The 12,096-nt window shown below is 36.9% G+C and overlaps 1 protein-coding gene across 2 annotated transcripts in view; it reads right to left on the bottom strand.

Annotated features, from left to right (window-relative positions):
• Positions 1–3,829, bottom strand: part of LOC112514351 (pre-mRNA-processing protein 40A-like) — a 25,540-nt gene extending 21,711 nt beyond the window's left edge. The window contains exons 1-7 of one of the 2 annotated variants that reach the window (XM_025120778.1): positions 3,635–3,829; positions 2,200–3,196; positions 1,865–1,916; positions 1,132–1,197; positions 697–1,047; positions 416–610; positions 201–277 (exon numbers count right to left, since the gene is read on the bottom strand). In XM_025120778.1, the coding sequence (XP_024976546.1) occupies positions 201–277; positions 416–610; positions 697–1,047; positions 1,132–1,197; positions 1,865–1,916; positions 2,200–2,315 (857 nt within the window). In that variant the 5' untranslated portion in view covers positions 2,316–3,196; positions 3,635–3,829. Of the gene's footprint in view, positions 1–200; positions 278–415; positions 611–696; positions 1,048–1,131; positions 1,198–1,864; positions 1,917–2,199 lie in introns of both variants that reach the window. The other variant, XM_025120779.1, reaches the window with a different exon arrangement.
• Between the last annotated feature and the right edge of the window lie 8,267 nt (positions 3,830–12,096).

The raw sequence follows: 12,096 nt of genomic DNA on the forward strand, positions 1-12,096 counted from the left end.
ACATTAATGCCTGCAAGATTTGCTGACTTTTCCAGGCGTCCATGATTCTTTTACATTTATGAGCAAAAAAAGCCATTCATTAATCAATTTAAGAAACATCCAGATAATTTTTGTGTGATGAGACATTATACAGTAACATATAGCGAATGAAAGGAGATAAATCAACTCAGTAACATAAGGTATAGGTTGCGAAAGCATGCCTTTTTCCATTGCGAGAGGTATGTTCAATCCAATCTGATGGAGCCTTTCCGACAGCTTTAGATGCATCAATCGTTACCTAATAATTGCATGTGCATGTGTGATGTCATACATACTTCTTGCATATATGGTAATTTATTTAAAAGAAACTACAGAATTTGTAATATTTTGGCATTCGAACACACAACAGTAAACTACAAAGAATTCTAGTCCTTACTGGAACAGAAGGTGCAAGTGATATCTGTTCAGCAGGCTGCAACACAGGTGTAACAGCCTTTGTGGTCTGGCCATCTGAGGACCAAGCCGATCCACTTAGAGGAAAACTAGGCATATTCGTTGAGGATGTTTGCTGGTACTGGTTAGTTGCTTCTGCATTTACATGTATTTGTGCAGTTGCTGATGTTGATAGCTGCTAAAAGAAAGTTAATATAGATAAAGAATGCAAATCATTCAACAATATATTTATAATTTAGTAACAGTTCAGTTGCAGTATCTTACACTATACGTTAAAGAAAGAGGCACCCTTGGGCCACTTGGACCGGGCAAATAATTATTATGCATTGGAACAGCATGTTGGGGTTGAGGTGATACAGATAATCCAGGCCTGATCGGCTGACCATCAGGCACTGAAAAAGCTTGGGGAGCTGGCACAGGAGGAGGTGGAGGAGGTGGCACCATGCTATGTGCCGGTGGTCCAGGTCTAGGAGGTAGATGTGGCATTGGCTGAGACAACTGGAGTTGCTGCGATTGAGAAGGCAGTCCAATGTTTGGCCTCCCCACAGGTAAAAACTGTTGAGACACCAAAGGCATATATGGTGGTGGCGGCCGTGGTGGACCTGCTGGGTGGAACTACATAAAATTTGAATATTAGAACAGCTGCTTCAGATTCAAAATAATGGAGAATTTACATAAAGCAAAATAAATTACACCTACTTGCATTGGCACCGGTGGGTAAGCACTTTGAGGAGGACCCATGGGAGCAACAGGAGGTCGAGGAGGCTGTTAGAGTATCAAAGCAAAGTACAAGAATAAGAAAATGTAGGCATCTAAATCACAGTCGATGGCTCGGAGCAAAAAATAGAACGAACTAATATGAACAGCAAGAGATCATTCACCCTAACCAAGATAAGCAAGCACAGCATGAGGTATAGAATAACCTCTTGCTGAAAAAGTGTCGGTTGCAAAATATATGAGGCCTTAAGGCACTGAAATTTAGACATGTTCAAAACGACTTTACATGTCTTCATGAAGATGAATATAGAGGGTTTGGGTCAATGATCAGCAACTCCCTCAAAAACGGGCAAGGTTTGCTTACGAAACAATGTGAGGTATGTTTACGTCTGCTCATGTTAAAACTTCACAAAAGATTTGAATTAAGTGACACTTGATAACATCTTTAATTTACTAGAGATTGACATTTAAGAACCCACAGTTGGTTTGAATAGCTAATTTACGACCGTTGCTGACTTCTTGCAAAAACACCACAACCCCAGAAAAGCAATTCACTTTTCTCAGATTGTTTGCATCAGTATGCATCAATTGTGCCCAATGAAACAAGTTCAAACTTAGTCTTGAGAGAAGTCTTTGAATGAAGATGCAAACACATATAACTAACACCATTGAAGAAATAACTGTCCACCTCTATATCTACAACTTTATAGACTACCTGTATGCCAGGATATTGAGAATTGTTGGCCATCCGAGCAAATAAAGAATCCCTGAAATATCATACAGTAGCTTGCCATTGGTTGAAACACAATGATAAAATAAAATATAATAGAATATTAAATGATATAAAGGAAAAGAAGGAAACTAAAAGATCGTTATATAGGGAAGCATGCGGCAAATCAAATACTTGTTATTTATGGCAGTGTTGCTGTTGTTTCGTTTTGAAGGAGCACATCACACAACCAAAAAAACATGACTATTTTTCCATAATCAGATGTAGAAGAAAAAGAAACAGAAGTAGCACAATAGCAAAAACATTAGTTAACCAAGTACATTCTCTTGTAGCCCAATTGTACTTGTGGTTGACGAACCACGGCTTTTTCTTTCCAATAGGATAACAGAGATTCGCATTTCTTTCTGCAGCAAAGGTCTACCACCTCCCAGCGCATGCACTTGCTCTGTCGCCTTAAAAGGCTATCATACTTGGAAAATGCCACATAAATTATGGAAATCCAATGGGGATGCTAATATATATAAACCTATATTGAATATAGATTCAGGAGAGATGGATCTAAGAAATCTCTACGTAAGTTCAGTACAAAAGCTCTAAAAAAGTATCAGTTAAGAAGAATTAGATAAATAGATAACAAGATGAACTACAGAGATGAACACAAAAATGAAATGTTAAGAAAACTAAATTCGGTGCTTATGGCATCAGTAAACTATAACCTTAAAATTTATTAGCTTACAGATGTTTGGATCAGCAGTCTTGACTTCAACAATTGTGTAAAAGTTTGTATTTTGACATATTTTAGAACATTTTGGAGGCTGTAGAATTGGAATGTTTAAGCAAAAGCATGTGAAGTTGGCTCTTTCTTGGATAAATATATCAGATCGTTTCAGTAAAAAAAGCGACATTAATCATTTTCAAGAAACAAAAGATGCTGGTTTCAAGTATAGGAACAATGTTGTAGTTATGTGCGCAACCTAGTATGGAAGGTGGGAATTAAATAACAGAATAAGCATATGGCAAATATTCGTAAATAGAAACTGTGTTCGTCTTGACATACACTTATATCTACGTAATACATACATATGGTGGGAACTGATAAAGTTCTCATCCGAACCAACTGAAAAAGGGGTTAAGCAAACCGGAAAATAAAACCAAAGGAAATTACAACTACTATCTTAGAGAAATCTAATTAGAATGCAAAATATAAGTCGCAACTCAAAGCGGTGTTATACCATCATTTTAGAATGTTGTTGTGCATAGTTGGCAGTTAAAAGACTGCTTTATGACCAACCTTGAAACCATCAATAAGTCATCAACCTAATTGGAGAATAAGGCGACATTTATCATCAAACACTAAAAAGCATTCTTTCAAAAACCCTAGAAAGAAAAGGTAATTTGCTCAATAGGTTCAAAAAGCCAAGTGGGTACCCATTTCTACCGCTTACAGACACTTGAGGTTTCATTTTCTTCGAAATTTTAAATATATACATACATGATTGGAACCGCGAATATACATCAATCTCAAGATACAGCACAAACATTGTGCCACGACCAAAAAAACTGTTCCAAGAAACCAATTCCAGTCCACAACATTCAAGTAAGAAAAACATATATTTCTAAGAAGTTGATGATCAAGGAAAAACCAAAGCCAGTCCAGCTTTTATCAACAAATTAACTCAATTCCAGGCAAAAACCCTTAATCGAACGACAAAAAATAAAGTTCGGATATTACTAGCAAACAACATTGATGGATACCTAGATGATAACAGAGCAGTTCCGATAAATTTTGAATTTTGAAGAAGATAAGTGAGATGGGTGATCGATGAATGTAGGATTGAACCTAAGTATTCGTGTTTTAGAGAGAGATCAAACCAGTGATGACTGCGAGAGAGAGAGGGGGCTAGTTGGAAGTGCGCTCCACTGGTTCCAGGGGAATGGCAGCAAAGGTTTTATGTTGGGGAAGAAGCGAAGACAAAGGGAAAGGGCGGTCTGGTCTCTATTTTGCCCTATTTATTTACAATCCCACTTTTTAAACGCGTTCAATGGTAAAAATAAGAGTAAATTTCATTTTTGATATATATATTTGTCACCCGTTGTCAAAACTGGTTTTTGTTTTAAGATAATTACAATTTTGATCCTTATAGTTGTCATTTTGTTACATTTTTAGTTCCTCTAACGAAATGTTCGTTAAGAAAAATCAAAACAACATACAAATCCAAGAAAAAAAGTGAAATCAAAACTAAAACCCAAGTCGTTACATTCCCATAAAACCCTAAATTGAAAGTATGTCTCAAGATAAACAACACTAGAATGATAGGAAGGACTCCTTGAGATTTACGGTTGCCAATTTTGATGGAGGTTTGGTCCATTAAATAACTCCTCCCATTTGAGTACATGAAATTTGGTCCCTATGTTTGGTCTGATGGTATCAACGGTTGTCAAATCATGAGTTAACTTCTACTTTTGTTACTATTTATTTGACGGGGAACATCAGATAGCAACTAGGGTTCACATATCCACGTCGGGAGAAAGAGAGAGGAGGTTGAATTCACTGTAAATGATGGTGCCCAAGCAAGCAGCACTGGTGGTGGTGCAAAACGATTTTGTTTGCCACTTGTACGATGCTCGACAATGACATCACGTTCAAAATTACTTTCAGTTAAGTCACCAACTATCAAACTGGCCACCTCGTTAGCATTGGGCATATTGTAAAGGTGCCTATCTGTATGATGATCTTTAATGATTCTCAGACGAAAACAAGTATCAGGATTCGAATGATATGTTGAAAAATTTAATTAAATAGATTAGAAAACAAAAAAAAAATATTAAACCTTTATAAATAAATTTTTGACTTTATTAATAGGTAACAAAACCAGGATCTATAGAAATTTAAAAAAAACGAGATAGAACACTTAAGATCGAGATCTCAACCAAACCAATAATCCCACACGGTATTGAATCTATCCTTCACGATAGATTCAATGGTAGAAAGGAGTAGAAGCAGAGTGTTCACTAAGTGAACGGAAATTAAATACAATGTTGAAAATTAAATACCAACTTGGTTTTCTTGAGGTACGTAAAGATAGAAGACAACACGGTACAAAACCTATCCTTAAAGATTTTATACGACTACTCTTTTGACGCTAAGAGTCTGCAAGTCGAAAGCTCCAGGATTTAATACAGTACACTTTTCAGTTTTCCAACAGCGATGAAAAACCGAATATTAAAGCAAGATGGATGCAGAGATTCGGTAGAGAGAAAGAACGGGTAGAAGCAGAAAATCAAGAAAGAGGGAAGTGATTTCTCAAGTGATACTTTAGGGGTGGTATCTACCCAGTATTTATACTGGTAAAACCCTGAGGATCAACGTCATCGTCCCCCAAAAAATGGAGGATCGAGTTTAGTTGGAGGATTATCCAAAAACAATGTTTATCTCCAAACTTGATCAAATTATCCTCCAACAATATTTATCCCCAAACTTGGTCAAAATCTAATTTCTCATCTCTCTCGATGACATACCAAAAAGACTCTCTAAAATTTCTTTATCTACCTCACATATAATTTCCAACACGGTATCTGTCTCTTGTCATGCGAAAATACTTTATTAAGATGTTGTGTTCCTCCAACATTTCTGAAAGTTCTTGGGTAATTTGTAAATCAATACCATCTTTTTCGAATGTCCTTCGAATAACTACAACCTATTAGCAATCTCATTATCTCTATCATAGATATAGAGTTGTGCAAATTGTGGCTTCTTTCCGCTTCCCGGCAACAAAGAACCAATTCTATGATAATTTTGCCCACCAACTCTATAAACATACAGTCTTTTGCCACGGTTAATTGAGGAATCGATGCGTGCACTGAGAGATGTGAATGCAAAACATAGAATTATATGTCCTTATTTCCTTGCGAAACAAAAGACCATTTTTTTCCAGATTCGATGCCAAATAGATTAGATAATGTTTTTGGAGGATGTTGAAGTAGCAATACTTACACATGTCCTTCTGAACAACAAAACATGAATTTTGGCATTGCGGAGTTTTTGTTCTTTTGGTGTTCGTTCTTCGTACCACATAATGGCATTGCAAAACTGGCAAGTATGAGTTGATGGTCCAATGGTCCATGGTACTGTTCTTGATGCTGATAAACAGAAAACACATGTAATTTATAATTATCTCTTAATAATACAGTGATTACAACTTTTGTAATAAAACTTTGTAAGACAATTACCTTGGATGCGGTTTTTTCTAGAATATACATATTGGTTTTGATTGTCACCAATTGAGCATGTGCCAACCTCATCTAGTTTGTAAACGCTATATGATATTAATTTATTTGTAAAATGAAAAGATAAAGTTCAAAATAATTAATTAGTGATGTAACATAATCACCTGTATGTGTTGTAGAGATTGGGGATTGATGCAAATTCCGAGCAAGACCATGAAGAGGGTGAAATGATAAACCATTTAAATTCCGTCGTGCATGCATGTTGAGGGGGAAAAATGTACACATCGAAGTTTCATGTTGATCCTCATAAAAGTTGAGTGCTGGAACCGCCTATCGATGATTGCAAGTTTCCTTCGCAACCTCTTATGTTTGCAAATTTGCATACCTTCACCGACACCATAGATGTATACTTCTCCTCCAAACTATCAATCGACTCAAACGCATTATATACCGAGAAAACATCACTACCATGTTTAAGGTTGTAGTCACTCAGCTACAGTTTAAAGATTAACTTTTTTCCACAAAGATCGGTGATTTATTTTGGAAATTCATCATCATTTGAATCATATTTGTTGAACAACTTCAATGCTGAAGAATCTATCATACGTTCTGCAAGTTGATGTAATACTACGCATGTGGTTACACCAATTTCATCCCGCACGACCAAATGGAGTTTGTACCTAAAAATTAAAATTAAAATAATGTAGAATATGTAACAGTAAAAATCAATCATCTCTCAGTATTTTTAAACATTACAAAGTTAATGGAGTGTCTGATTGAATGTTGGAATGACACTTGTGTAGACACCTTCAACATGATAAATCTTCCCACAACAACCTTTCCATACCAAGTAAAACCATCCATATCATCTATCAATGTCATCGACAGTACTCATAATAGTAATGGTATACCCCTGAAATAGTACATGGATAAATTTAATTTATGAAATATAGTTATACGATAGTAAAAGACGTAATAAATTAACCTTTGATTCATTAAGCCATTCGGCTCTAATAAGCTGCTTTATAGTCATTATGTTCGAACATTGCATCTTTCGTTGTTTTCTGAATGACATCAGTGGATTCCAAAAACTTCACCCGAGTACAAACCCGGGAAAATCTTTCAATTAAAGATGACAAATAAGGATGCTCGAGGTATACACTTTCTCGCGCTTGTTGTTGTGAAATTCATGACACCTTCATGAAACGTCAAAAATTATACGTTAGCACATAACCGGAACATCCGAGTGAATAGAAAAAGAGACACCATAAATTTATTGAATGACACTCATTTACATTAAATTAGAAATTAATCATAGTGATGTTATAAGAATTAATCATTATAATATTATAGTCACATTTATATAATTATACGTTCATTTGATAAATTTGGAAATGCTCATTGAAATTGGTAATTTACAATTTACGACTATTGGATTTGAACATATAAAAAAACATAATTAGCATATATGAACATAAATAAGCATAATATAAACATTTATAGTGAAATAAATAGCATGTAAGTGTAAATGTGTATTATGTAGGTTTAAAGATAAAAGATAATACAGTTATAGTGAAATAAATGACATGTAATTGTAATTATTATGATGCAGGTTTAAAGATAGAGGATAAAGGAGTTTAACAAAATATATCACAACACTACAATTTAACAAACTATACGTTTTGGCACTTCAAGAACCTGTATCACATAGATGGTGAAGTGTCCTTGGCGCTGTGGCATTACCTTGTCGTTATCGCATTCCCTTGCATTTGTGTCGAGTACGAAAGACTATTACAACCGCATTAAAGAAAATTTATGATGATTCATGGATGAACTAAAGGATTTGAAGCAGACCGCTTCTTCTAAAAAGTATCATGCTAAGTGTGATAACATAGTTAGCATAATGCAGTTGTCTGCCGAGTGTGGACTTAGTTATTTTTATCACTGCCTTGAAGTCAAAATCCAGTATGTAGTAAGGTAGCTCCAAATCGTTAAAGAGGCCTACTGTTGGGCTAAGTTACATGAGGCCACCCTCAAAGCCAAACAAAACCAAAGGCAGTGCCAAATCACCCATTTTTATTCACAACTGGCACAAATGTTGTTCCATAAATCAAAACAGAATCCTAGAGACTGGAATAATGTAATTAAACACAATGACGTGAAGAGGCAACGTAAGCAACACCAAGGATTTGCTTTTATATATATATATATATATATATATATATACAAGAAGTTAAATCCTTTACTGTGTCATATTGTAAAATGTTGGTCCCGTGAGGGTCTACAAGAAGAGAAACAGTTTGTAGAAGGGGGGGGGGTGAATACAAACACAATACTTTTAAATTTAAAATATATATTGATAAAGAAGATCAATACAAATTTTACAAGATTGTTTGCGGAAAGATAAGGTAGTAAAAACGTATTCAAACAATCTTTAGTTACACACAAAGTCTTAGCAAATACAAGAAAAGAAATGTTGTACAGAAGATCCTTAAGCTAGAAAATACTTGAAGTAAGAATTAGGGTTAGGGAGTGAGTTGTGCGCACTCTGCATGGAGAAGAAACACTTCTATTTATACCAGTGCATTAAATGGACATTTAATGCAACATAGTAGGGTTAGAGTGTGTGTCAAGCCTTAAGAGGAAGACTTGTCCTTTGCTACAGTGAATAGTACAAAAAGCACTATTCATGAGCAGACATCCTTACCTAAAGTTGGTGGACAATAGAGTCGACTAGTCGGCTCCATAACATACCAACTTTCATAAGGGTATGAGTTTTGTCCTTTGTGTGCATAAGGACAAGACAACAACAATCGTGTTAAGCAAGCTTCCTTTGACCGCTGAATGTTGGAATGACTTGAAAGTCTCATCATCATTCATTGAAGCTTGAGCAGTCTTCACATATATGTAGACAGACTTGTGATCACTGAATACCGCTTCAGATCACGTACTCGTCAGTCTCTAATCTTCAGTTTCAGTCTTCGACGTTTGCTGAAGGTTCTTTGGTGTGAGTGTTGTCTTCTTGAAGTATTGTTGTCTCTGATAGAATTACAAGGCGAGTTCTTTATCAATCACTGAACATACTTAGTGAAGATCGCTGGAACTGAAAATACATAAACATAAATACAAGGTATAAGTGAAAAGGGATTATCATCAAATCACTGAAAGAGAGGATCAACAATMTCCCCCTTTTTGATGATAACAAGATAACATAAAGAAGATTATCTTATCAAATAATAGTAAGAAAAAGTTACATATAAAATACATGTCTCTTTTTACTATTTTGAGATCTTTTTCAGTTAACCAGTCTCAACTTGAAAATTTTCATAAGTTATATCTAAGAAAATTTCAAGTAAGAAAACTGAAACTGAAAGCTTATTCACTGACTTATAGATTGTCAGCGAATGTGAAAAGTAACATCGGAACTCATAGACTTGTGTTCCTATTACTTTTTTCAGGGATCTTTTTCAGTGAAGTACATAGAATACTCATTTTATTAATCATAGGAAATATTACAAGTATAACAGTACATGTCTAGAACTTACAGAATATAAGTACAATCATTGAAAGTAGACATAGTACATGAAGTTACAAGGAAAAGTGGATTGTTGTTACAAAGAGAAACTATTCTAGAGCTCTTAGATCTATGTACCCAGGTACAATTTCACCAAGTTTTATTCGACGTAGGAATTCCCTTCGTATCTTCAGATCTACGACTTTTTCAGGCATGCTATCATCTATCCAGAGCAAAAGATAAACCAAATGATCCATTGGACATAGATGTAGCTCTGACATTCTCTGAAATGTGACTTCACCTTCATAGTGAAGAAATATAACTCCTAACTCAGGTTTAAAATGCATAGAGTTGGGTGTATAGGGACCYTTATCTGGCAAGTCAAGATTCAACATAGAAATGTTTGTACTCTTATGACCCTTCAGGACTTCATCTAAGGAGAACCTTGTTTCATGTCCGTTCCTTAGGAATGGTCCATCATTAGGATCAGAGAGCTTGAGTTTCTTCTTCCCACCCTTCTTTAGAGTTGGCCTGTCAAGGACCTTGACATACCTGGACATCCTTTTGATAAGCTCGTTGATGGTGTCCTCGATAAGTGTCTTGTGTCTCGACTTGGATTGCTGAATGGCTTGTCTGCTCCCCTTCTATTCGCTGAATCCATAACGGTCTAGGTAGGAAGGATACTCAGTAATGGCATCAAGATTGTCCCTGGTGATGAGCATTGAGACCAGCGTTCCATCTTTAGAACGTCCACTGATGCTGACGTTGATAATCGGGCGGTGACTGATTCTCTTTTTCAGCTTGGCTTCACTTCATCGCTTGTCCTTTTCCACCAGCTTCAGATTCTTCTCATGCTCAACTTCTGCAATCGAAAGAAGTTTAGCCCGGGCTTGGACAACATTCACCGTTTTCTTGGACTTTTTCTTGGGAAGGACTTTTTCAGCTAGTGACTTGGCCAGCTTCAAGATGTCTTCAGTCTGCTTCTTTTGAAGCTCTAGCTCTTCTTCAGCCCTTAATGCCTCGAGTCTTTCAGCTTCAAATAAGAAGTCGAACTCACCACCACTAGAGGTACGAAGAGGGATTTTTACTCTAGTCTGGTCGAGTGACTCCTTCAACTGAGACATCTGCTGGTCGGTAGGAGCACAAGAGATGGGTTGATCAGGTACCCGCTCCAGTCGACCACAGGTTGTTGATGAAATATGAAGTTGATAATTTGAAGTAATCACTACCTGAGAGGTAGAGTCTTCAAACAAAGGTTGTTGAGGGATATTGAACAATAACTTTAAGTTTCCTTCTTCAGCGACCGCCTTGCCTTTCGACTTGGGGTCCTGGTTCCCTGATGGAGTCGATTCACCTTGCCTTTGCTCCCTCTGGGATGCGGAATCCCCGAGAGTAACACTTTTGGTGACGGTTGATGACTTCTGGAACTTAATGGTAAATTCATCTTCATCATCATCGTCGTCGTCGCCATCTAGATCAATTCCGGTGTCTAGAATGGTAGGTTCATCATCATCATCTTCATTTTCTTCATCATCGTCACCAGCAGCAGTGATGGTATGGGAATCATCCCTAAGGATGGCATCGACAACCTCAGTTGGAGCAGCTTTGGTGGTCGGGATTACAGGAGCAGCAACTGCTTCAGCTCTAGGAGCCTCAGCTTCAACTACAGCTGTAGCTGATACTGGACCAACATCCTGAGAAGGAGTAAGCACATCATCGGATGATTCACCAGCATTGGACCTCATCTCCCCCTCTCTGGCTAAGACTTGAGAGAACTGGCAAAGAGTTCGTACAAGCGCTGACGCTGGAGAACCATTATATCCTCTAGCCTTTGCAAAACACTGGCTAGAGTTGTCGTTACCTCACGCGTCTCATGGAGCTGGGCGCGATCACAGGCAGAGAAAGAAGAAGGGATCACTGGAGCTGGTTGATGAAGTTGAAAAGGCCAGTCTGCTGATCAGCAATAGCCCGAGCATCTGCAGCCCTGCTGTGAAGAACAACAATGACATCGGTGTTGGCTTGAACAACTTCTTGGAGAGTCTGGAGAATACTCTGAACTTCTTGAACGTCCGCCTGGATGGCAAGGAAGTTCGCATCAAGATCACATTGGCGGGGCATCTCTTGGTGGACTTCGTTGATCCTGCAGAGGACGGTATCAACGGTTGGAAGGAGAAATTTGATGTTAGACGCCATATCATAGGCATCATCGATCTCTTCATCTCCTTTATCATCTTTCTCTCTTTATCCTCCATCATTTTTGTAAAACCCAAAATTTTAAATATATAAAATAATCTATACTATATTATAAAGCATTTGGCTAAAACTCTTAAAAACTCTTAAACTCTTAAAAACTCTTATACTCTTAAAACCGTTCATCCCTAAACGATTTCATCTCTATCCGATTTCACCCCATAACTGAATTTGTGTAACTAACTGCAGATAAACACAATCAAATACAGGATAAACATCTCATTTT

Source organism: Cynara cardunculus (genome assembly GCF_001531365.2).
Source record: "Cynara cardunculus var. scolymus isolate 2C chromosome LG 6, CcrdV1, whole genome shotgun sequence".
Lineage (NCBI taxonomy): Eukaryota > Viridiplantae > Streptophyta > Magnoliopsida > Asterales > Asteraceae > Cynara > Cynara cardunculus.